This window comes from Amphiprion ocellaris, chromosome 14, assembly GCF_022539595.1.
Source record: "Amphiprion ocellaris isolate individual 3 ecotype Okinawa chromosome 14, ASM2253959v1, whole genome shotgun sequence".
In the NCBI taxonomy this organism is placed as follows: domain Eukaryota; kingdom Metazoa; phylum Chordata; class Actinopteri; family Pomacentridae; genus Amphiprion; species Amphiprion ocellaris.
This window is the reverse complement of record NC_072779.1, coordinates 10,610,629-10,634,306: the sequence shown is the minus strand read 5'-3', so window position 1 is coordinate 10,634,306 and position 23,678 is coordinate 10,610,629. Positions and strand designations below refer to the sequence as shown.

Sequence of the window (23,678 nt, the reverse complement as noted above, 5' to 3'; positions counted from 1 at the left end):
ATTTGAAGTTTATTACTTGTAAAACTCACACATTTAAGGGATTATTATAATTACTTGCTGTATGTTGCTTCTTGCTACTATTTATATGACTTTTCCTTGTAAAAACATTCCTAATTGTAAACAAATTACCTCAAACTTTATTATTATTCACATTTGTTTTGTTTATCTCTTTTGTTCGTGCCACTCATAAAACTGTGTCACATTTCTGTGCTCATTAAATGACACAGCTTAGACAGAGGTTATATGTAGGAGAAGAGTGAGAATAAACCACTTGTTCACCATCTGCACTGCAGCTCTCACTTCTTAAACCGCATTGTTGGCTTGTTCTTCTCCTGGTTGGCAAAGCCGAAGAGCTTTTAATATCCTTTTATCTTCCTCTTCTGTTTTCTCTGCAGCCTCCTTCCCCTCTGTGTCTCCCATTTTCTGTTTCATTTACAGCTTGTATCGCATCTCATTCTATCTGCATCACTTTTTATACTCTTATATAATGTTTGCTTTTCTTTTCTGTCAACAAATTTATTTGTCCTCTTCACGTCTATCAGCCGTCCACACTTCCTCTGATCTCCTTCTTTTTTCCTCCTCACATTCCTTTCGCCTCATTTTCTGTCAGTCAGTCTGTCTCATTCTGGCAACATTCCACTGTTTTTACGGCTATTTAGTCCTCAATTAATTAGCACACTCGACATGCACCCCCAAATCCAAGAGCTGCAACATATGGCATTACTCTCTCTCCCCCACTTTCTGCCTCTCCTTCTTTTCCTCCCCCTTCCCTGCTCTGTCCTTATGTGTCTCTTTGCACATCATTCCACCTTCATTTTTTTTGCTCCTTCTCCTCTCACTTTTTTTCTCTCAATTTCTTTCCTCTCTGTCTCCTCTCTCCTTATTGGTCTGCATCCAGCTCTGCAGGGACTGAAGAAAAGGTGCTATAGCATCTTAGAAATATTGCATATAATGAAGTGCAGGGATTATGTTAGGCTCATATACAAAGAAGTAAGCTGTTTTTAATCGCTCTTGGATGTATTGTTTGTTCATGATGTCACTTTTGCACTGCATAGGAGGATTGTGGGAAGCAAAGTCCATCTGCTCCTGCTGATCTGCTGAGTCACAGCTATTCAGCACAGTGTGTGTGTGTGTGTGTGTGTGTGTGTGTGTGTGTGTGTGTGTGTGTGTGTGTTTGCCAGTCTATAATGTATTTGCAGCAAGTGACATTGATGATAAATGGCTTGTAGCACATTCCTCAGCAGAAATCCTAAGATTATACAGCTGTTTTTGTGTGTAAACAGGTTATTTAGGATATGTTTCTGAAGACTGGTTTTCTTTCTTTCTGTCCGTCTGTCTCCGTCTGATTCACTTCGCCAGCTTGTGTGTGCCTCTGTCTACAGTGAAGTGCGATTGTAGCAAATTGGAGGGCTGATTGTAGTCAGAGGATCTGCTGCCAAATTAGGATCGATGGCAGACGTTTCCATCACAGGCAGACTGTGGAGAACTCAGTCACACCACAACTTCATCACACACACTGTCTGACTCACTCACTCACTCACTCACTCACTCACTCACTCACTCACTCACTCACTCACTCACTCACTCACTCACTCTCTCTCTAATCTGTCTCATATAAATCTGCATTTGAAAGATTGTGTCCCAACTTCATGCTTTGAGTTGCCTAAAGAGCCACGCCGACATATCTCAGCTGTCAGATTAGACTTAAGAGCTAATCTGAACAAAGCTCCCTCTTCTCCAAACCAACTGGAAGGCAAAAAAATGTTACTTTGCCAAGGAATGGCTCAGAAGTTTTACCATTTTAAAATTAAATATTAATAACTTTGTTAACTTTGTACCACTTTCATACATAACATAGATTTTTTTTTTATTTTTTGAAAGCATTACATCATGATAATAGCTAGCATTGTTTTTTCCATCAATTAATTATTATCTTTTATGTGGTCTGAGCTGCCATCAAAGCCACAATATTTGTTTTCCAGCCATGTATGGCTCCATTTTTTCTGTCTATCTGTATTAACCTCAAAAGTGCGTTCATGTGCATGTTGGCATTTTTAAGTGCATCTGTACTGTATCTGTTTTTTTTTTTATTACTTTTCAAACATAAAGTTACTACCTATTCAAAACAGTTAGATTTTGGATGAATTATAAGTGATAGAGGAAGGTGTGTTTGGCTCTCGTCTGCTACAGCAGTTAAACTGTGGTTGGAGCTGCACTCTTTAAAGATGTTTCCCCTCCGGTACTTAGTATAGAGAGTTAAATGAAGTAGACCTTGTTTAGCTGCAGCCGTAGAGTTGAAACTACTTGTTTAATCAGTTAATTGAAAAATAATTGTCAACTAATTTATTGATTAGTTTTTTTCTCCAAAAACACCTTCTAAACTTCCATTTGGTCATTGATCAAATTCCCCTTAAAACTCATCTCTATGCATTAAAGTTGTATAAGTAGAAATGTTTTCTATGAAAGTGTTATTTCCTGCCTTAAAATGTCTTATATGTAACTCTACATAAAGTTCCACCCTGCAAACTGAATAGGATTAGTTCCTTAAGTTTGTTGTGTATAAAACCGTAAGATCTGTCATCAGAGCGCTGCAGTTTCAAGGCATAAATGCTCGGTCAAGGTGTTGACGGCTTATTTCACTCAAGATGCATCTTCTAGTATATAAAACCACCATATAGGCATGTTAACAAAGTTAAAACCTTCACCAGAGGCAGCCTTTAAATGTGAATGTTTGCTGTTTTTCTCCTCTATGATATCAAACTTAATATGTTTAGATTCTGGATTGTTTGTTGGAGAAAACAAGACATTTTAAAAGGTCAGAGAAATTAAAATGACAACTTTGTGACATTTATTAGACCAAATGATTAACTATTTAATGAAGAAAATAAACTGATTACTGATCAGCCATGAAACGAGTATTTAGTTGCAGCCCTGATTCTCTAGAAACTAACAAACAAAAGAAACTCACTCACTCCCTTATGTCTGTTACTTGTTCCTCCTCACTGCCTGTTTAATAGATCCTGGAATCAACCAGGGCGTTCATTCACTCATGCTCTAGCTCATTAATTCAGCACATTCAAAGCATTTCTGTCCGCACACACGTGTTCATACATGCACATTCGTTCTCAAAAATGGATTTAAGCTTGGAGGAGGAGAAAGGAGATCAATGAGGGAGCTAAACATGGAGGAAGATCAGTGAAGGAATGAACTGTTTGAGTTGTAGCAGAGGGAGGAAGTTGAGTAAAAGCAAAACAGGGCGACATAAGTCAGATAATGAGGATGACAAGACAGGTGAGGTAAAAGTCAGGGGACCTTATAAAAGACAAGAGAGACGGATAGATGGAAGCAGAAAGAGAAGTTGAAGCTGATGTCATGTTGTGTCCTTTGGGAAACAGAATTGCGTAATTCCTTAGTTTTTATTTGTGTCATGACTAAAAAGTTGGATTTTGACACAGGAAAGACTGGAAACGGCTGTCACATTTACAAAGAAACACATATATAGCTTCATGAGAAAGTTTGGTTTCCCCCTATGGAGAGCAGAAGCTGTTACATAAGCTGTTATGCAACAGAACAGGCAGGCAGTCTGCTGCACTTCTTTGAGGTGAATGCAGTAACACCAGTGCCAACTCAGCCCGCTGCACAGCTAATTGGCCTCGCGTCACCGCTGCTCTCTTTTTCTTTCTTCGTTTTTTTCTCTCTCTCTTTCTGACTTAATTTCCTGCCCTTCTCCGTCATTTCTCATCCTCTGTCGGCTCTCAGATGAATCGGGGCTGCTTGCACTGTGCTGATTGAGGCAGTGGGGGGTCATGTGGGGTGTGAATTCTCCCTCAGGGGGGCAGATGGTTTTATCCTCCTCTCATGCCTCTTTCAGATTAATTTCTGTCTACCTTTCCTCCTGTCAGGGGCTGTGGCTCTTTGCTTGCTAGTTCCTGTGTCTGCTTTGGGTGTAAGAGGAGATCAGGAGATGATTTAAAGTCCACTGGAGAATAAGGAAATGTGTTTTGGCTGTTTCATTTTGAGAGTGGGAACCTTTTCTGCAGATAGTTTAATATGCTCTATATGAAGATGTACAGCACATGTTGTAATATAAAGCACTTTAGGAGTGTACCGATCGAGTACCATATTGTAATCTGATTCATTTCTGCCTTCTTAAAGAAATATTATGTCAGGAACACGCAGAAAACATACAGTACATCAATGACCACTAAATGTAGACAAACTGCTCATTTCAATAGAATAACGCTAATTTAAACTCAGATATCTTCCTAAATGTCCCAACATATGCCACTTATGATCCCACCTTTAGATCTGTTACTGCCTCGACATGCTGCTGTTCAAATATTGAAGCGTTGTCAGTCAATATCATATTTTTCACTCCTTTGCTCCTTTCATTCCTTCACATCAGATGCTACTCGCAACAAACGCTTTGCCCTTTCTGTTTTCTGTCTCTCTTTGTTTGTGTCAGTACATCCATCTGTTGCACTGTCAGTCCGGCTGTTTTCCAGTATCCGTCTGTCCATCCATCCGTCTGCCTGTCTGCCTCTTCAGTCTCTCTTTTGGAGGTTTTCCAGAGCAGCCTTTCAGGGCCTGACGGCTCGCTGCAGTGGATTCAGCACCGCGGACAGCTCCACTGGGCTAAGCTGCTCTGGCAGAGCAGTGAATCCTCGTCCCTCTGAAACGTGGTCTCTCTGTGGGCTGGATTATGTTGACCTCACCATGTCCTCAGTCTAGCTGCTGGGAGTCTATGGTAGATTAGCGGTTGAGTCTTCATAAATTTTTCGGGGGGCTTTGTGAGCCGTCTGTCTGAGAAATGCCTCTGAATTTACATAAAAAATATGCAGACATGAGTTTCGTTAAGCTGTTGCACTCTAAGTAGGCATCAATCTTCATTAATGATGTATCATATATATATTTTTCTATTACTTTATAGCTTGTTTGATCTATAAAATGTCAGAAAGTTGTAAGAAATCCCCAATTCCCAGAGCCCATGCTGACATGTTTACTTTCCAGCAGCGCAAACCCTAAAACCAACAAAATACAAAACATTTGAAAAATCTTTTATTAATAACTGAGTTAAACAGCAATTATTAATTTTCTCCTGATCCACTAATTGATTAATCAGTTCCTTTGTACTGAGTATTGCTTCTTCTCTGGACGTAAACACACTTGCATGTGTCCTCAGTTACACTTCAGCTGCCTTTGAGAGCCTGTCAGAAACTCCAGCTAAAAAATGAGGAGCTGCCAGATGAATCATCAAGTAGACCTGGAATCTGACAGCGAGACAGAAATAGCTGATCTAAATGAGCAGAGTGTGAAGTGTTGTCACTGGCCATTTGTCCCCAGCAGCCGATTCACAGGAGCTGCTGATGTCAACCACACAGACACAGAAAAAAACAACGATTTTGCTCTGAAGTCTGCATAAAATCAGCATCAGGATTGTATATACATATACTCCTTTGTGATTTGTTTGCTCTCATAAAAGGTCAGATAAGATACTGTGTCATTCACTTAATCTACAGAGATTTAGATTTAAAATGATCTCATCTGTTCTGCTTAGTCACTGAAAACCACATGTGGGCTTAATTTCCTTTGAATTTCTGTTTGAGCTTCGACGCTGTAGAAAATTGCTTTGCCTGCTTTCATTTAACTGAAAAATTCTTCCTTTGTTGCCTCTTCCTTGCTTTCTCTTCGATCCCCCCAAGTGATTTGTGTGTCTGCATAATTTTGAAACCAAATTGCGTGTTTACTTTTGACACTGCCTCCATCAACAATCAGAGAATCTCAATAACCTGTCTGTCATGCTGCGTCTCTGCTGGAGCTGTAGTTGAATTTTTGTTGTGTGGTCTGACTTGTGGTTATTAAACAGCACCACCATGTGGCGTCCGATATTTCCCTGCTTCGGTTTGGGATCCACCTTTGCAGTAATTTTCTACAAAGGTAAATTTTCCGCAGCACCATGTCTGAGCAAAAATGCCAAGATTCCCAAATGTGTGTATTTATACTCAAAGGGAAAGTTAAAGAAAAGGAGAGCAAATACAGGAGAGAGAAGCACTGACTCCCTAGTAGATATGTGGTGATTGTACACTAGGTGGCGCTGTGAGAACATAAAAGAGTTTGCTGAAAAGCATCCACAGTGATTTCTTATTTGTTGCATAAGGCATTTCCAGGAGGAGATGATGATTGTATTTTTTTTAAAGGGGTCAAACTTGTCTTATTGTACAAGCATCTTTCTGCATCTCTGTTGTTTTAACTTACAGATATGGTTAAATATCAAATGAATATCATGTCCCCCTTTTAAAATGTGTAGTACAATGATAAATCTATCCTGACAGTCATGGTGGAAGTGACCAGTTAAGGAAGGAGATTGGTGGTTTTGTCAGACATGTGAGGTCCGACACGCAATACGTAAACCTGTTAACCTTCTGCCTCGCCACTGCAGTCTTGATTTAAAATTAATACATGAATAAATTGATTATGGAAATGTAATGATCCCATTTAAATTGCTCCGATCCTCGTGACCCAGCCTTCGAGCCCATTTTCTCACTTTAATAAAGAGGTTGAGTTGAGAGTTGACGGCAGGGTTATGAAATTACCAATCTGCACGCTCCTCTGCTCGTCTCTCATCAGCTTGTTTTAGTGCCTCTGTCTCTCTGTTTGTTTCTTCCTGCCCTTGTTCTAGCAATGCTGGATGTTGTATAACCGCACTGGTTCTCTGAGAGAAGGGAGCACCAGAGACATCAAAGCAGCTTGTTTTGTCATTGGGCTCAGAGAAGAGCTCCGAGCAGCAGTCAGGAATAGATCTCCTCCTCTGTTGCTCTTTTCCCTCTGTCTGTTTGCTTCCTCTCTAACGCCGGGGATTTGGCAATTTGGTTTAATCTCTGACTGTTTTCGTTTGATGCTTCTCTTTCTCCTTCCCATCATTCATTAGTCTGTCTTTCAGGAAAGGCCTTCTCGTCAGCACTGTCATTTTTTAACAAGAGACACTGCAGGAGTGGTTCAGTACTAAGCAGGCCATGTGCCTCTGGTGCGTGTCTGTGTGTGGATTGTGTGAATGGCACAGTTCTGTAGAGTATCAGGCTCATAGTAGATGAAATATGAATGATGGAGCACTCATCACTTTGAGCACATTGTGCAGTTGGTGGCACGCACCAGCCATGCACCAATGCCTAGAGGGCATCATCACCATGGCAACCACACTTTTTCACGCCCTGCTCGGTGTACAGTGTGTGTTTGTGTGTCGTTCTTCAGCTTAAAGGTGCCCTCAGAGGCTGCCCTACATCAAGACTGTCCCTGCTTCCCATTCTTCTCTTTCCTAATTCTTCTTCCTGTCCTTGTCGAACTGTTGCATGCTATCTTTCCCTTTTGTTTTTCCAGCTTTTCAAGTGTGCTATCGTTTCTATCTCAGCATGACCACCCTCAACACCCTCATTCTAACAGCAACAGCAGCAGCTCTGGCTCAAGGATGTGGTCAGACTGACTCATAGCAGCAAATATACTTTCCTCTGCTACCATCCAGCAAAAATCCATTCTGACAGGGACAAAATTATCTGCGAGATGACTGTCGGGCAACTTAAAAGCATAAGCTTTCAACAGTATGCAAGCTCAAAACTGGTGAATTACACTCGAAGGTATGACAAAAGAATAACATTTTCAGAAAAAACTCTGAATGTTTCGATCAGAAAACCAGTTAATATTTCAAGGAAAATGCTACAGATCTGGCATTTGTAGCCTGTAGAAGGATTTTTTCTCATCTCTGTTTTATATCATTCTAAATTTACTGGTATTCCATTGAAAGGAAGAACACTGAAATATTAATCAGTTGCTTTTTTCCCTAAAAAAAAAAATACCTCAGTATGTTAATTTAACAACCTAAGTGTTCAGAAAAACACACAGCTCACATACACAAAACAGTCATTTCTCGTTAAGACAATTAACAGTGTAATCTGTTAACATCATGAGTGTAGTATTTAAAATCAGCTTTTCTAAGTTCTATGTGACCAATGTTAACATGTCCTGTTGCTGTATTTGGATGTAGATGTAATGAAAGAACAAAGATTGTTTGGCAGTTTTTTCCCACTAGTTAATAAATATCAGCTGAAGAGAACCACCTCCACTTTTTAATTGATGAATGAGGTGTTTCATCACCCGTGATGAAGGTCAGCGTACGGTGATGAAGAAAATCCAAGAGCTTTGATGTGGAGGAAGAGCCACATGTGGTGGTTCACACTGTGTACGGTCACATGTATGTGCTCTACGCATGAGCATTTTGAAATGGTGACAGTTTGAACTCTGCGTTTACTTCATTTCACAGGAAAACATAGTGCAACAGCTTGTTTTTGTCCTTTCCTGTGTTATTATGAATCAAGCCTTCATATCGCAGTAACAAAACAAGTAGTTAGGACCACAGCTGATCATTATTGCCATTATTAAATAATCTGCAGATGATTTGCTTGGATTTTTCCTTATCAGTAATTCAAAGTGCAACTATATTTACTTTACCATGTACTTTACCAAAACAAAAACCAGAGGTATGACATTTTAGTTAAAAAGTAAGCACACCACTTATTGATTTTCTAAAGAATAGTCAGCTCATTCCCTGTTCAATTAATCAATCGCCTGAGCAACCATCATAGCTCAGTAGGTAGCAACATAACCTGGGCTTGCACAACAGCTCCAATTGACCATTATTTCAAATACTGATTAATCCTCTGAACTCAAAGCAGTTTCTGGGCGTTTTTAAACTCATTCTCTGTGGGTTCCTTTTTTACTGCAAGTCCTGCACCTCTATGGAAACAGTATAACCATACCTAGAGGTAGAGAGAACTATAAAATGTCTTTCATGCTGTATAACAAAGTTAGAATGACAAAAACTTGAAGCTGAATTCCTTTCTATGAAACGCATGTCAAGGAGTGCAGAATTTTTTGTTGTTCACAGAATCTAATTACTGAAAACAGTTTATTTTTGGAATTTTTCTGTGAGTCATGTACATAAAAGTTATTTTGATGAAATATCACGATTTTAACCTGAGACTGAATAATTGTTCCTGATGGAACTGCGAATCACACATGATTAGTTCAAAGAGCGTCAGAAAGTGGGAAATTCAACGATTCTCTTTGTTTTCACAGTTTCGGGCTCTGATAAATGGTGCAATTTTGCTGATTTTTAATGATAACTTGTCTTTGAAACCTGCTCATTGGGTTTACAGTTCAGAGGATTGATATTCTGCTTATTGTTTAGATTTTAAAATGTCTAAAAGTAATGTGCCATGTTCATCACGATTTCCCAGAACCAAAGTATTCAAATTTCCTGGATTAATGCAAGAAAGCCTTGTGTGTTATATTACATAAGACAACAAATACTGGCTAATCTAAAAACAACTAACAACAGTAATTATGAAGCTAAGTGTGCAACAGATGCTGTATGCAACACCAGGCAATATGAAACTGATGTAAAAATAAACAATAATGTTAAAATGCATGAATTTTAAAAAGCAGTGCTGTTAGAGGTAGAAATAGCCAAGGCTTCCCATCAGCGCTGACTCACTGGGGAAACGTTAACAGCACCAGCGTCTGTATCACAGCCACCTTGTTAGGAAGTCGAGCTGCTCGCCGCTGAAATAATCACCGGCGCTATCAGGGGATATCAGGGAACAAAGCAATATGGACTCTGTTATGAAACAAGAATAATGTAATTTCCTCACACACATACACACACGCAGTATCCGTGAGTCCCTTTGCAGAAACGTGTGTCTTATTGTGATGTGTGACTGAACGTATGCAGACACACACACACTGAAACACACACAGACGCCAAGCCTTGATTTGAAAAGTTAAATGAAAGCGATCCACAGTCCACGGAGAGTCTGTGTCTGAGATTAAACTTGTTTTTGGTGTCCCTGTTGGCTCATTTAGAGTCTGTGGGGGGTAAAGCGAGACAACACACACACACACACACACACACACACACACACACACACACACACACACACACACACACACACACACACACACACACACACAGAATGGCCTCTTCGCTGTTTATTTGCTGTTCTGTTGATAAGGCTGTTATGTCAGCTGTGACTTTCTTTTGGGCTGTTGATCAGTGGCTAATAGGAATCTAAATGGATTCTTGGATGCTAATTGCCATGAAAATGCAATAAGGCGAGCTTTGTGTTTATGTGTTAACTCCAGGCAGTGTTCGACATGCATGCAGCCCAAACTGTAATAGCTCCCTAATAGGTTTTTTGGTGGGGGACTTGTCATCGTGGATGAATGAGCTATTGTCTTCCCCCTAAATCCCTCCCTGACTGTACTGTTGCCTATCGTGAAACATAATTTGGAATATTGATGGCTTGGGATTGAAATGTGATGGTTTGGCCTGTGGGGTGTAATTAAAGTTATTTGAGTAAATCATACAGAGTTTAGATCAGATATGGAATTAGCTGTCGTCTAAATCAAATAGAAAATAATGAACAGCGGCATGTTTCTCAGCCTATTTGTAACAATAAACACCTCAATGCAGGGTGTTTTTTTTTTCTCACTAGCAGAATGAGCTTGTAGATTAAAAAGCCACAAAAACACCTGTCTTGTGCAGGAACAATAGATGTTATAAAAGCTTGGGCTAAAGATTTGTGAATAATAGTGATCTATACATCATATATATTCTACAGGCCCTTTTTCCTCTCTTGCTGATCCAGTAGCTGTTGTGTTGTGACCTCGTGTTTTCTAATCTATGCCTGTCAGCATGTTGCAGTGAGTTTGGTATTAACTGCACAGTACGGAGTCTGTCACAGAATGACAGTGATTCAAAAAGACTCTTGTTTTTCTGTGAGTCAGTCTTAGTCTGTCTCTGTACTTACTCCACAGTAATCTCTTTTTTAAAATCTAATTTACTCTCTAATGTTAATTCCAGCTGTTTTTAAAAAAACAGGTCTGGTTAAAAACAAGCTCCTTTTTACATTAACAACATGTCCGTAAGGTGTTTTTTTATATACTAGAACACAGATCATGAGCGAAATATGCGGTTTATTCCATGACTGAGCATTTCCATCTTGAAAAACACAGAATCTGAGGTTTGCAATCCTGTCAGCTTGCAGACTGGAACTTTCTGTATCATTATCCTTCTTGAGAGTCTGTTTCTGGTTTGAACATGTGTGGCTGAGTTACTCCAGCATTACAACTTGCCATTGTGCAGCGTGGAGTACTGTTGCTAAAGCTCCATCTGCTGTGAGTTGGTCGAGTGTGAGGTGTAGACTTCATAGATCTGCACATTCTAGAGAAAGTAATGCTGTAGAGTTGCATCTAAGCCATGTGAAGGAAGAAAGGGATTATTTCCGTAGAAAAATCTTTTAAATATGTACTGTAACTCTGATGCACCAAGACGAGTTTTTAGAGGTCAAATCAATAACTGAAGAAGGTGTTTAATCTGTCTAGATTATAGGTGTCAAACTTGCTTTAGTTCAAGGGCCACATACATCCCAGTTTGATCTCACGTGGGCCAGACCAGTAAAATCACAGCATAATAACCTATAAATAATGACAGCTCCAAATTTTTTATTATTTTAATGCAAAAAAAAAACACATTTAAGGAATTATCTTGTACACTATGTACAACCTGAAATTTCTTCAGAAAAACTAATTCAATTTCAACAACATTATGCCTCAGTTTATCATTTACACATTACAACGTATGGATCAGAGTGGATCTACAAAGGCACAAAACATGTAGTCACAGGTATCTGGAACTGAATGATATAGTATTTTACTTTATGATATAAACGACAAAAAATGACAAAAAACAAGACAAAATATTACAAAAACGAGACACAAAATGACAAAAATGAGACACGTAATAAAACAAAAAAGACAAGAAATTAGACAAAAAAGTTACAAAGGGACAAAAAATGGACACAAACAAGACAAAAAACGGCAAAAGTGAGAAAAAAAAGACAAACAAAACAAGAGAGACATAAAAAACAAAACGACAAAAGCACTACACAAAACAACAAATATAGTAAAACACAAAATGACAAAAATAAGACAAAAAACACAAGCGAGACAAAAAAGAAACTCAATAAGATAAAAGCGAGAAACAAAAACGTGAGACAAACAACAAAAGTCAGACAAAAAATAGACAACAAAAGAACAATGAGCAATCTAGTATTTTACTTTATGATCAAAACAACTTATCATGGTCTAGACATTATTTTAAATTTACAGTTTTACAAATTGACAATTTGCACTTAATATCTTCTGTATAATTTTTACACTATACAAAGTCGTCCTGTGGGCCGGATTGGACTGCATGTTTGACGCTCCTGGTCTAGATCATATATATACTCCATTTATCTATCTAGTCTTAGGTTCTTCTCCTTGTTATTCATTACCATTTAGAGTATTCTAGTTTTCAGGGAACAGAACGTTCTTCTCTAAATGTCCTATGCTGCTGTGCATCAGCAAATTAGTGAGTCAGCGAGGTCTCATTACTGACACTGATAAGTCATTAAATGCAAAAAGCGCTGCACCTTCGGGACTTGTGCACAGACAATGAGCATTCATGGGAAAAGATAAATAAATTAATAACCCAAGCATGCACAAATAGACACCTCCCATGATCATTATCAGTCACCTGGGGCTCTTTGTTTCACCTGAACACAGGGAGCGAAGTCAGTTTGTAAAGCATGTGAGTAGCTTTTATAGCTGCAGTGTATATGTGCACACAGTATCAGCAGACGTATACAAACTAGACTACATGACTGGGGAGTTGTCATTTTCAGCATTTGCAGACCTGCCGGGTAAATTGCTGTTGTGAGAACCTCAACAAACGGCAGAGCTGCCACTCTGCCCTGGCAAAGTGACAGTAGAGAGCAGTCACTGCTCCTGGCAGCTAAATGTCTGTATCTGTGTGAGAAGCATGAAGCTGAACAATAATAATTGAACTCACATGCATGTGTCTGTTTTTTCCCCCTCAGGTGTCGTGTCTGCAAGACTTCTTCGGCGACGAGGATATTTTCGTGGCTTGTGGACCGGAGAAGTTCCGCTACCAAGATGACTTGATGCTGGATGAAAGTGGTGAGGCCGCTGTTAGTTTGTCTGACATTTACAAGCTGACATTTCACGTGTGACTATGCTCCCTTCTTATGTACTTGCTTTCCATCTTTTCAGTGTTTTCTGAGTGTTTACAAGTAGCATTTTTAGTGTGCAATAACCCTGTCGTCGCAAAATAGGTGTTGTTATCCATTATTCTGCTGTCAATACGTCGAAAAAACATGTCAATACTTAGATTGAAATTGCTAGTTTTACATGGAGAAGACATGCCACCGTAAATGCACTCATAATGGGAAACACCAATAACAATGGGTCTGTTTTTTTCACTTTATCTGCTGTGTTTGGTTTGTTTTTATGTTGGTATTTAATCAATATTTCATCAGTGCCCCTTGTCTTTTCTGTTTCTGCTACATCTTCCTGCTTCAGAGGACTGTGTAGGCTGTCGAGTTCATGCTCCTCCGTCTCCTCCTCTCTCCTCTCTCCTCCTCTCTGCTCTTGGATGAAAGGGTCCACTGCACTTCAGCCATCATCTCACCTATTGTGCCATTGTTCCTCCTCCTCCTCTCCACCGCGGTCTGCTGAGGACAACGTTCTGTCCTCACTTCACCCATCTGTGTTTGCCTGCCTGTCTCTCTCTCCCTCTAACTCTCTCCCCTCCTTTCTGCAGACTGCTGCCATTTAGCGCTCATCTGTATTCTTACCCTCTCGTCTCCCTTCCTGTCTCCTACATGAATGAGTGTGCGCCGGCTTTTGTTCCAAGGTTTATTCATTTCATTTGTTTCCCCAGTATCTCTTCATCCATTAAATAATATCCATCCCACCTGGGTTGCGCAACCTCCACCCCCTTCCCCCTTTTGTCTCTCTTTCGCTTTTTTACTTCCTCCCTCTCTACCCCACTTCTCTCCTTTCATTTGTGAAACATAAAACCTAGCTACTTCCATGAGCCATTCTTCCTTAGGCAACTGTCTTCTCTCTTGATCACACAACCACCTCCCACGTGCAACAGATCTTATAAGACCAGGTTTCCATCATGTTTCCAAGAGGATTTTCATTAATTACTGATGATTGTTTCTATAAGCAAATTCTTGCACTAACCACCTACAGGCAAGAAGCAATTTCATTATCTGTCCATGTCTGCAGCAACTGTATGTGTGAACACAAGCACACTAAGCAGTACAGCAAACACTGTTTTTCCCTGCTGTTAACGTCCGTGTTTACTTTGTGGGGCTTTTTTTCTCGCTGCATTCAGAGTCTGAGTACATCATAACTGGTTGACAAGGTCTGTCGCACCTCTAAGGCTCCTCCAAATTAACCACTATTTTTTTCCCGCATTTGGACGGATAGTATCTTTTATGGTTTCCCAAAATTCATTGTGGTCCATTGCTGTTGTAACAGCTCCAATTTCAGGTAGTTACAGGTACTTGTTATGTAAGATACTTGTTCCGAACATCTTGAAGAACTTGCCAGAGTTCTTCAGGCTGTTTCAGTTGCTTCTGTAATCCCTGACTGACTCAGTGATGTTGAGATCAGCGCTCTGTGGGGGCCAGGCCATCTGTTGCAAGACTTCTTGTACTTCTTGTCGCCTTATATAGTCTGCATGTTGGGTTGTTTCCATACTATAGAATGAATTTGAGACCAGACAGATACATAAAAGTCTCTAAGCATTTTTTCAACAGACCCCCTCCAGTGAAAATCAAGTATTTTATGTTTTAATACGTCCATATGGTGTTTTGTACATGCTAAAAGAAGCTAAATGAGCAGTTAATGCCATGGCTAAACATTTCCTCTTTAAATAACGAAAAGTCTCAAAACATGGATTCTGACTTCTTGGTGTTCATATGGAACAAACCAAAAGAATCAATCCGGTCAACTTGCAAACTGGGCCTCTTTTACATCATTCTTCTTCAAAATCAGTTTCTCTCTCAAACATCTGATTTACTCCAATATAATATACATACAACTTGCCATTGTGCAGTCATATTCAGCTTGTGATCTCAAGCTGCCATGAGTGGACAATAGTAAGTGCATGAACTATGTTGATTCCCACATCTGTTTTAGGGTTACATCTAGGTCATTTAAAATAGACAGGAACTTCTAAAGTTTGTACATTTGATATAGAAAGATGAGCCTTTTGGGATTAAATCAATGACCAGAGAGAGATTTTAAAATGTGTTTGTGTAGATTCTCAGTCATCCAGATCATGGAAATCCTAAAAGTTTGAGTAGAAGTCAACTGGACTTCTGTTATCAGATGCTTCACCTCTTGTTCAAGTGGCTTCCTCACTTCTAGCTGACTGATGGGAAGTCTCAGCCATATTGTCACTCCCAAATCACATTTCTAAAGGCCCATTAACAACCCAAGGCTTCCCATCAGTCAGTCAGAAGTGAAGAAGCCTGCTGGATTAGAGGTGAAATGTCTTCAAGAACGAAAAAGAGAAGTCCAATAGCATTCTGGTGAAGCTCTTAGGATTTTAATGCGATTTGTTTTTGCTATACTGAGGGTGTTTTATAGGCTTAATTCATTGGTGGCTTCTCTTATGTCAGTTATAACCTCCATATATTGCACCCCGCCCATAAACCCAACCTTCACTAAAAACTTCACCCTAACCCTTAGGTTCATGCTTGACTCTGTGGGTGACTAGAGTTTAATCCCTAACTTGGAAGTACAGTAATGTGTGAGGCTGTGTGAACAGTTTGTCCCCTACACAAATGATTAAAAAAACCCACACATGTCTGTAATGCTTGTTCTGTCCCAGAAGACAGAGAGTATAATTTGACACCTCCTCATTGCAGACGGAGAGCAAGAAGCAGAAATAGACAGCGGCGCAGAGCGACAAATGAAACATACAGTGCGACAGATTCAGAGTCAGGAGCTGCAGACAACTTCGCCTCCTCTTAGCATCACTATAATTATCACTTCTGCCTCGGCTCTGGCACACTGTCATCATGTTAACACTCTGCATTGTGCATTAATCACTGGGCCACAGCTATTGCCACACAAGCAAGATGGCAAAATAGCTCTCATGTATATACACACATACGCATGCAGACAAAGACGGAGCACATATGCCAGGCTGTACAATTCCCCCTTCCCACTGGTCTCGAATAGTAATGAGCTGCAATGGGGCTGGGTTAATGAACAGGAGAGGAGAAAAGTTTTGGGGATGAAGCAAGCAGGGAGGGTGTTTGAGTGCTATCACATGGCTCATTTATCAGCACTGTGTGTGTCTGGAAAATACCAGACCTCCGTGAGTCATAGTTGTCACTCCCAAAACACCACAATAATTGCGTCTGGAAAGCGAGCCCAGTGAAGGTCAGGACTCATTTTTGCAGGGGACCTGAAGGTAAAACCAATTACAGCTGTGTTGATACATCAGTACTTTGGTGTTTTCTTGCCTGGCTAAAGGTCAAAGTCAATAAAAAAAAAAGAAGAAGAATTAAAACAATAGCTGGCTTGAAATCCATAAAATTTGAATTTCAGTCTAACAGAGCTGTCTCAAAAATGCGTAACTATTGTGTTAAATCTTTCATATAGGTATGCCACAAAGCACAATGTCATTTTTTAGTGTCACACCTAATATTCACTTGTTTTTGTGTGTGCAAACAGAAAGTGCAGCAATTTTCTCCTCCTCCATGTGTGACTCTTCAGTTGCTGCCTTGTTTGGATCTAGATGCAAACACCATAGGCTCAGGGTTTATCCTCTTTGTCAAATAGTCCCTTAACACCTCTACCTGTCTTGTCTTTGTGTTTGCAGAGTGCCGTACGATGAAGTCAGTAACCTATGGGAAGATGTCGGGCTCTCTCAACCGAAGCTCCCCCAGGGCTGTCATCCAATCACGCCGCAGCAAGTCCCCCGCATCTGGTAAGAGCAAAAAAAAAAAGAGAGAAAACTTTCATTCCTCTTCTTGTCCCCTTTTCTTTTGGTCCTCTTGTTAATGGAGTTTAGCCCGACATCACTGTCATCATTGAGCGTGTTGATGCATGAAGAATGCGTGCAGCATCTCAAACCCGGGAGTTTGGGAGTTGTTTGTGTCCTAATACTTCCTCATCTGATTGCTTAGTATTTTCTAGCCCATTACTTAATCAGCGTCGCAGCACAGTATGAATAAACACTGCAATGAAAATCAGAGTTCTGCGGAGTGTCTGGGGCTCTGTGTGTGTGTGCGCGTGTGTGTGTGTGTGTGTGCGTGTGCGCATGCGGGAATGTGAGCCACGTCTCGTTGCACGCACAATATGAATTCAAATGAGAATGATTTCACAAGGGAGTAGAAAAAAATGCAAACAGGGATGAAAAAAAGAGGTAAAAAGAAAAGGAAAAAAGAGGGGGAGTGAAGATGAGAGGGGAAGAAGAGGGAATGGGGCTGGTGACTCAATCCTGCAGCTCCCCACAAGCCGTTCTTCACCTGACATGCTAATAAAATGTAATAAAATGATGAGAGCTTGCACCGCTACCTGCTCCATTGTTTGGTTGCCCGATAATACGCCAGAAACTCCTTTTGAGGCAGCAGCAAAACAAGATGTGCACACACACAAAAAAAGAGCATAAATTCGAACAACTGAATGCAGCTATTCATTAGTGCACCAGCGTTTGTGTGTGTGCCAAACATTCAGTCTGTCTCGAGGACTTGGTGATTAGTTTAGAGCTTTAACAAATATCAGGTCATTCTTTTCCTGATTGCACAACTTGAGCTTTGGCTGTGTGTAAAACGCCTAGTTATGCAACGGCACACTTGGCTTTTCTTCCTCACTGTAATTATTTTGTGATTTGAGGGCACGGAGACCTATTGGGTTGGGGATGATTCAGTGGGTGATGCAACACACAGAAACTACCCCCGAAAGAATTTGTTCCACCTGCTGCTTGAGCACATGCACACATGCACTTTTTACATTTTTTTAAAAAATTATCGGGGCTATTTTCAAATCAGCTGTATTGCATTGCACACTGCAAACCTACATTTGCTCTTTTGTTATTGCATTGAGCTCTGGAAGCGAGGAAGCGGTGATAGAAACAGCTGGAGTGAAAAGAGAAAGTTCTGGGTGCTTGATGGCTTGAAAACTTTGGGGAAAAGGTTATGAGAATGAGTCATACGCTATCTAATCTCGCTGGCTGCTGCAGGTCTGGAATGAAGGTGTATACTAATGTGTGTGTCTGAGTGTGTGTGTGTGTGTGAGAGAGAGAAAACAAGAGACGGAGGGAGGGGAGACTGACTCGTCTTGGTTGCTATGGAAACATAGCACAGCAGGAGCATGTAGCTACAGACACAATGGCTTGTGACGGCCAAATATGGCAGTGACTTCCTGCAAAATGGCCCGCAGTTGAGCTGACTGGCGTTCGGTCCTCGCCGGCACCCTGAGTCAGACCATCCTGGCGTTTTCACTTCTAAGAAATGTTCCCCCTCTGCTTCTGCTTCCGCTACTTAACATCATTAAATGTTCCCCGGACTGCTGTTTTGCACCGTGCTGTGTTTACTCCTCTAAACATTGTTAGTTTGTAACAGAGGAGCTGAGAGTGGAGCGGAAACAGGAAATGAAATCTAACTGCAGATCTGCTGTTTGACCCAATTTGACCTGACTGGTTGTTGTTTTTTAACATTAAAAGCAAACCATGCTCTCTTCCCTTAAGGAAAATGTGTCCAATTATAAGAGTCAACAACAGCTGATACTGTGTGCTTGTACCACATGCCTTATGGAAATGCCCGTTCTGTTGCAAATGTGTAAGTATGTCATCACTTCACCACGATGAAAATGAAAAGACAGAATGATTTATAAAGTAATTTTAAATGTTAAGGTGGTATCAGCATCATTTGATATGACAAGGAGTAGAGTCCAGCTCAAACTGGATTTTCGGGGTCAATACTGATTTCAGGGAGAAAAAAATGTTGATATCAATATATTGACTGATATTGTGTAAATATATATATATATATATATATATATATATATATATATATATATATATATATATATATATATATATATATATATATATATATATATATATAGATATGTATATACTGTATTTGTTAGAATTATATTGAGAAAGAGAAACAGATTCCGATCCTTATTTACTAACTTATCACAAAGACAAAACTTGACTGCCACCATCTGCTCAGCTGCGGAGAGATGGATTGAAACCAGCATTCTGTAAAAATTATATGATGACTCCATTTCTAAAATACCCCAAGCATCTTTTTCAGTATTATGTTCTTTTAAAAGGAAGTTTCTGTTCCTCACATTTACACTTGCTGCTCACTTACAATTTATTAAAAACTGACTGACATAAATCTCTGTATTGAGACTTAATGCTTGAGAAAGAATAACAAACGTGTTTTGCCAAAACTAGTGCGGCTGTTTCAGCACAGTATCACATCTGACTATTGCTGTAATGAAAAAATAACTTTGATTTATAATTTCTCCATCAAAAATAACAGAATGCTGGTGGTTTCTTCTTCAGAGTAAGAATTTGCTCCTTTATTTTGTTTTATGTCATTTTATATTGAATGTGTTTTAGTTTTTGGACTGTTAGAGAAAAAAACTCATTTGAAGATGTCACCTTTGGATGTCAGGAGTGTTTATGAACAAAACATCTAATTAGTAAATGAAAAACAGCAGATGAATCAGTTTTGAAAATAACTGCTTAATAGATTTGCACATTCTGAAGGAAGCAATGGTGTAATATTACATCTAAGCCATTTTAAGGCAGGAAGAGATTGTTTTCATGGGAAAAAAAATTCTAAATGTCTAACTTCGATACACAGAGGTGAGGTTTTAGGGGGTTAATCAACAACCAGAAAATTTGTAAAAATATGTGTTTTGGTCAAAACCAGGAGCGATGTGATTCCCACATCAACAACACATTTACTTGAAATGTGGAAATATTAAATTGAACAAGTGAATCTAACAGGGATGGTTATCTGCTGTTCCTGAGTCTGCAGGAACCCTCATCTGGAATGCATATTTGATTTGTCTTCAAGAATGCTTGATTTTTTAGTCCTTTAGTGGTCTTTGGTCTTTAAAGACTGCAGTTTTCTGATGTCAGATGTAAAATTCCCAGTTAGGAGATATGATTGTTGACATTGTCAAACAAACATTATGTAACTGTGGAATGTGGTCTCATTGCTGCATCTGTTGGGGTTTTTTTTTTTTTTGCACCCACAGTTGAAACCCTATTTGTGATCTTGACAGTGAAATTAAAAAGTGGAGACATCAGCCAAGACAGCTCTCTCTTTTTCTAGATGTTTAGATACCAGCACTACTAGAGCTGTAGAATTTCTCACCCATACTGTCAGAACACAGTAATGAACTCTTTTTTTAACCTTCGTGCAGGTCGTTGGGAGTTCTGAAAGCAGCCTTGACGTCCCATATTAATTTTCTATTCAGCCAACACGGATGTAAAAGAAGTCTTTATCGCATCTAATAAGCTGGACCAAAGGAGCTGCGCAGAGCAGATATGAAGCGAGAACTCTCTCTGCGATAGTGAAATAGCGAGACTGAGAGCATGCAACACAACACGTGCTGTCAAACCACCTGGTGTCCATCCATGTGTCTGGCTGCTCCCAAATGTGTGCGTTTGCAGCTGAGACGCCACTGTGGAGCAGAAGTGCATGTTCAGGGACAGACAGGGAGACATTTGCACACTCATACAAACACAAATGACACATTCAGAAGGTGTTACACTGTGAAATTAGATGGAATATTGTAATGTTTATCGCATACGAGCTACTCACTGACGTTGCAAGATTCTTTTTGCTGTGGCACTGAATAAAAGTGGGTTTAATGTGGATTTTTGACACAGATTAACAACAAAACAAAGACTCTTTTACTGTAAAAGTTAAACAGACCTTTCAGAAGTGATCTAAATTGCTTTTTTGGCCTGTCTTTGTGCAGATTGTATGTTCTCACTGTGTCTGTGTGGATTTTCTTAGAGAACACCATGCACGGTAAGTGGTAATTCTGAATTGATCATAAATGTAAGTATACAGAGTTGTACCCAATCTCTCACCTAATGTCAGCCGGCATCAGCTCCATCGCCCAGCTGACGTTCTAAAAGATAATGCCGGTACAGCTGATGGATAGATGGATGGATATATATTAAAATGTTTGTTATCAGATGTATTCACTACCTAAATGTGACACACCTAAACAGTACTGTCAGAGCCAGCTGGTTTATAAATCTCACATCATTTGGATGGTGTGGATGAGGTTGTGTAGATGTGTTTGATGTATTTGCTTTGTGTTCAGTATCATATAAGAGCTTTCAAGGATTTGAACACCTCCTTACCCATCTAACTCATCTAAATGGACCTAAATCTGATCTAAATTTTCAGAACTGACATGGCAGTTTGCTTGTATTCAAAACAAACATCAGAGCTAGAATACACACATGCTAGACTAACAAAGCTGGAGTTATCTAACCAAAAACTATTTTTCAAAACATGCAATAACAGACAGAAGACAAGGTTATTGCTCATAAAACTACTTACAAAGCAATCACAATCATTTATTATGTTTGCTGCCAGTACCTCTGCACATTCACCATATCACACAGTGACTAAGGTGTCAGAAAATAAATAAATCAGTGTAAACATTACGTTTATTATTAAGAGGATTGCGAGTTTGTATTGCTTCATCAGACGAGCATGTTGTCTTGTCTGCTTCGAGAACATGTGCCTTCTGAGAAATATGCTGAATCAATTCAGAGTTCCAGTAATAACAAACATATTTTCTGTCTGCTTCCCAGCACAAGGAGAAATGAACTCTCCTTTCTTGTACTTAGTGAAGAACATCAAGGCTTAGGGAGTTATGCGTTGTACATTTGTGAGGTGAATCATACTGCGGCTAATGAATCATAATTGCACTGAAGTCACATAATTTTAGATTAAATAGAAGCATGAAAGTGAAGTAAATATGACACAAAATGAAGATGAATTTCAACTGAATAAACCTTAAGTTCAAAGTTACATATTAATTTTATTGACCAGTCATTAATGAATACAAAAAAGGATTCATTTAAGTTCAATTTCAGCTACCTTGCAGTTTTAAGGTATAGCCTAAATGCTGCTGTGTTTAAAGAAATGGCAGGTATTCCCTCTCATACTGAAGGTGTGTGTTGGCATCAGTCTCTGCTGTGTGTCTGTTTGTGTGGGCAGGTTGCTGCGTCTCAGCCTGACATTGTCATCACTCGAGCTCCATTTTGAGATGATGTCACAACCCCAGCTGAGCGTCTATACACACACATAGACCCAGAAATAATGTGAGAAAACAATTTGCACTCATACATACTTTCTCTCTCTCGCCCCGTGTTCGCTAAAATTAACAGAGGAGTGCAGATGGTGTCGGCAAGCATCACTCTGATACTTCAGGGTCTCACCTTTCTCTTTCTGTCATCAGCATCACTGCATGATTGGAGAGACTTTTGTGGGTGAAGCGTGTAGGCCAGTCGACCCACAAATATCTCCAGGATATCTCCAGAGGATGCGCCGCTGGCTGTGGCCCTCTGTGAACTGTGACCGCATGGCATCTGCAGCCTTCACTGCTTTTCGTGCTCTTTACAATCTGCCCATGAGGGGTACAAAGTGTACTTCCTGAAAACTGACAAGCAGCGAACCAACCAAACAGTAGAAACTGCAGGAAAAACAAATAAGCAGCCAAGGCAGTGTGGATATTTGCACTGAAGGCGTAATGACTCTGGTAGCTTTGTGTTTATGAAGAACACCGCATTAACTTTTCCGCTCTTCTGCATTTTCAACTTGTCTAAATGTGCAGTGGCTGACTGTGTTTTGTCAAATGTGGAGGATAAATGATCATAAATTCTGCCAAAAGTCAATGTTCTGCTGAAATTACGGATTTTGTTTGTTGAAATTCCCAGAAGACATTTTGGTCTCCCTCATGCATGAACTTCCATATGCGACACGTTTATATTTAGAACCAAATACTCGTTAACCCATCAAAGTGCAGTTTTGGAAAAAAGACAGACAAGCTGCTTTTGGCATTTCACATTTTGTCACTGATATTGACTACACAAAATTGAAACTCCCGGGGATACTGTATTTATTTAGCATATCGCTTTCCAAAGTTGTGACTTTTATTTTTGGCCACAGCTAATGAGTCGAGTGCCACCAGTAGTGTTTTGTCGACTTTTAATGAGAAAATTCACATAGTGGACTTCTGTATTTGCTGTAGGTGCATTGTTGTTATCATGCTAGTGTTGGACAAATTAGACATTTAGCCATTTTTTCATAGTCATGGCTCTAAGAATGTTTGTCTGTCAGTCAGTCTACCACTTTGGTGCAGACTTAAATATTTCAACAGCTATTTCAGATCTTGTCCTGAACTTTTGCACAGACATTCATGGTTCTCAGAGGATGACTACTTACTTTGCTTTGATAATCCTCTGACTTTCCTTGTAACGCCACCACAAGGTCAACATTTGTGTTTTTGGTTTTTTTTTTGTGAAATCACACATAAGTCCAAGTGTTGATCTGTCTAATTCTTTGGTTTATGGCTAAATACCTGCAAAACTGACAACATTCCCATCAGCCTCAGCTGTACTTGGTGTTAAATGTGTTAAGTGCAGTGCTGCTTAGTATTACTGTATCCTTGGCGACTTGCTAATGTAGCTGTAGATTCTT

The 23,678-nt window shown here is 39.7% G+C and overlaps 1 protein-coding gene across 4 annotated transcripts in view; it reads left to right on the top strand.

Moving 5' to 3' along the window:
- Positions 1 to 23,678, top strand: part of dclk1a (doublecortin-like kinase 1a) — a 53,037-nt gene that overhangs the window by 7,689 nt on the left and 21,670 nt on the right. For all 4 annotated transcript variants that reach the window (XM_055017286.1, XM_023298504.3, XM_055017285.1 and 1 more), the window contains 2 exons: positions 12,972 to 13,071; positions 16,802 to 16,909. In XM_055017286.1, coding sequence (XP_054873261.1) covers positions 12,972 to 13,071; positions 16,802 to 16,909 — 208 coding nt within the window. The remainder of the gene's footprint in view (positions 1 to 12,971; positions 13,072 to 16,801; positions 16,910 to 23,678) is intronic.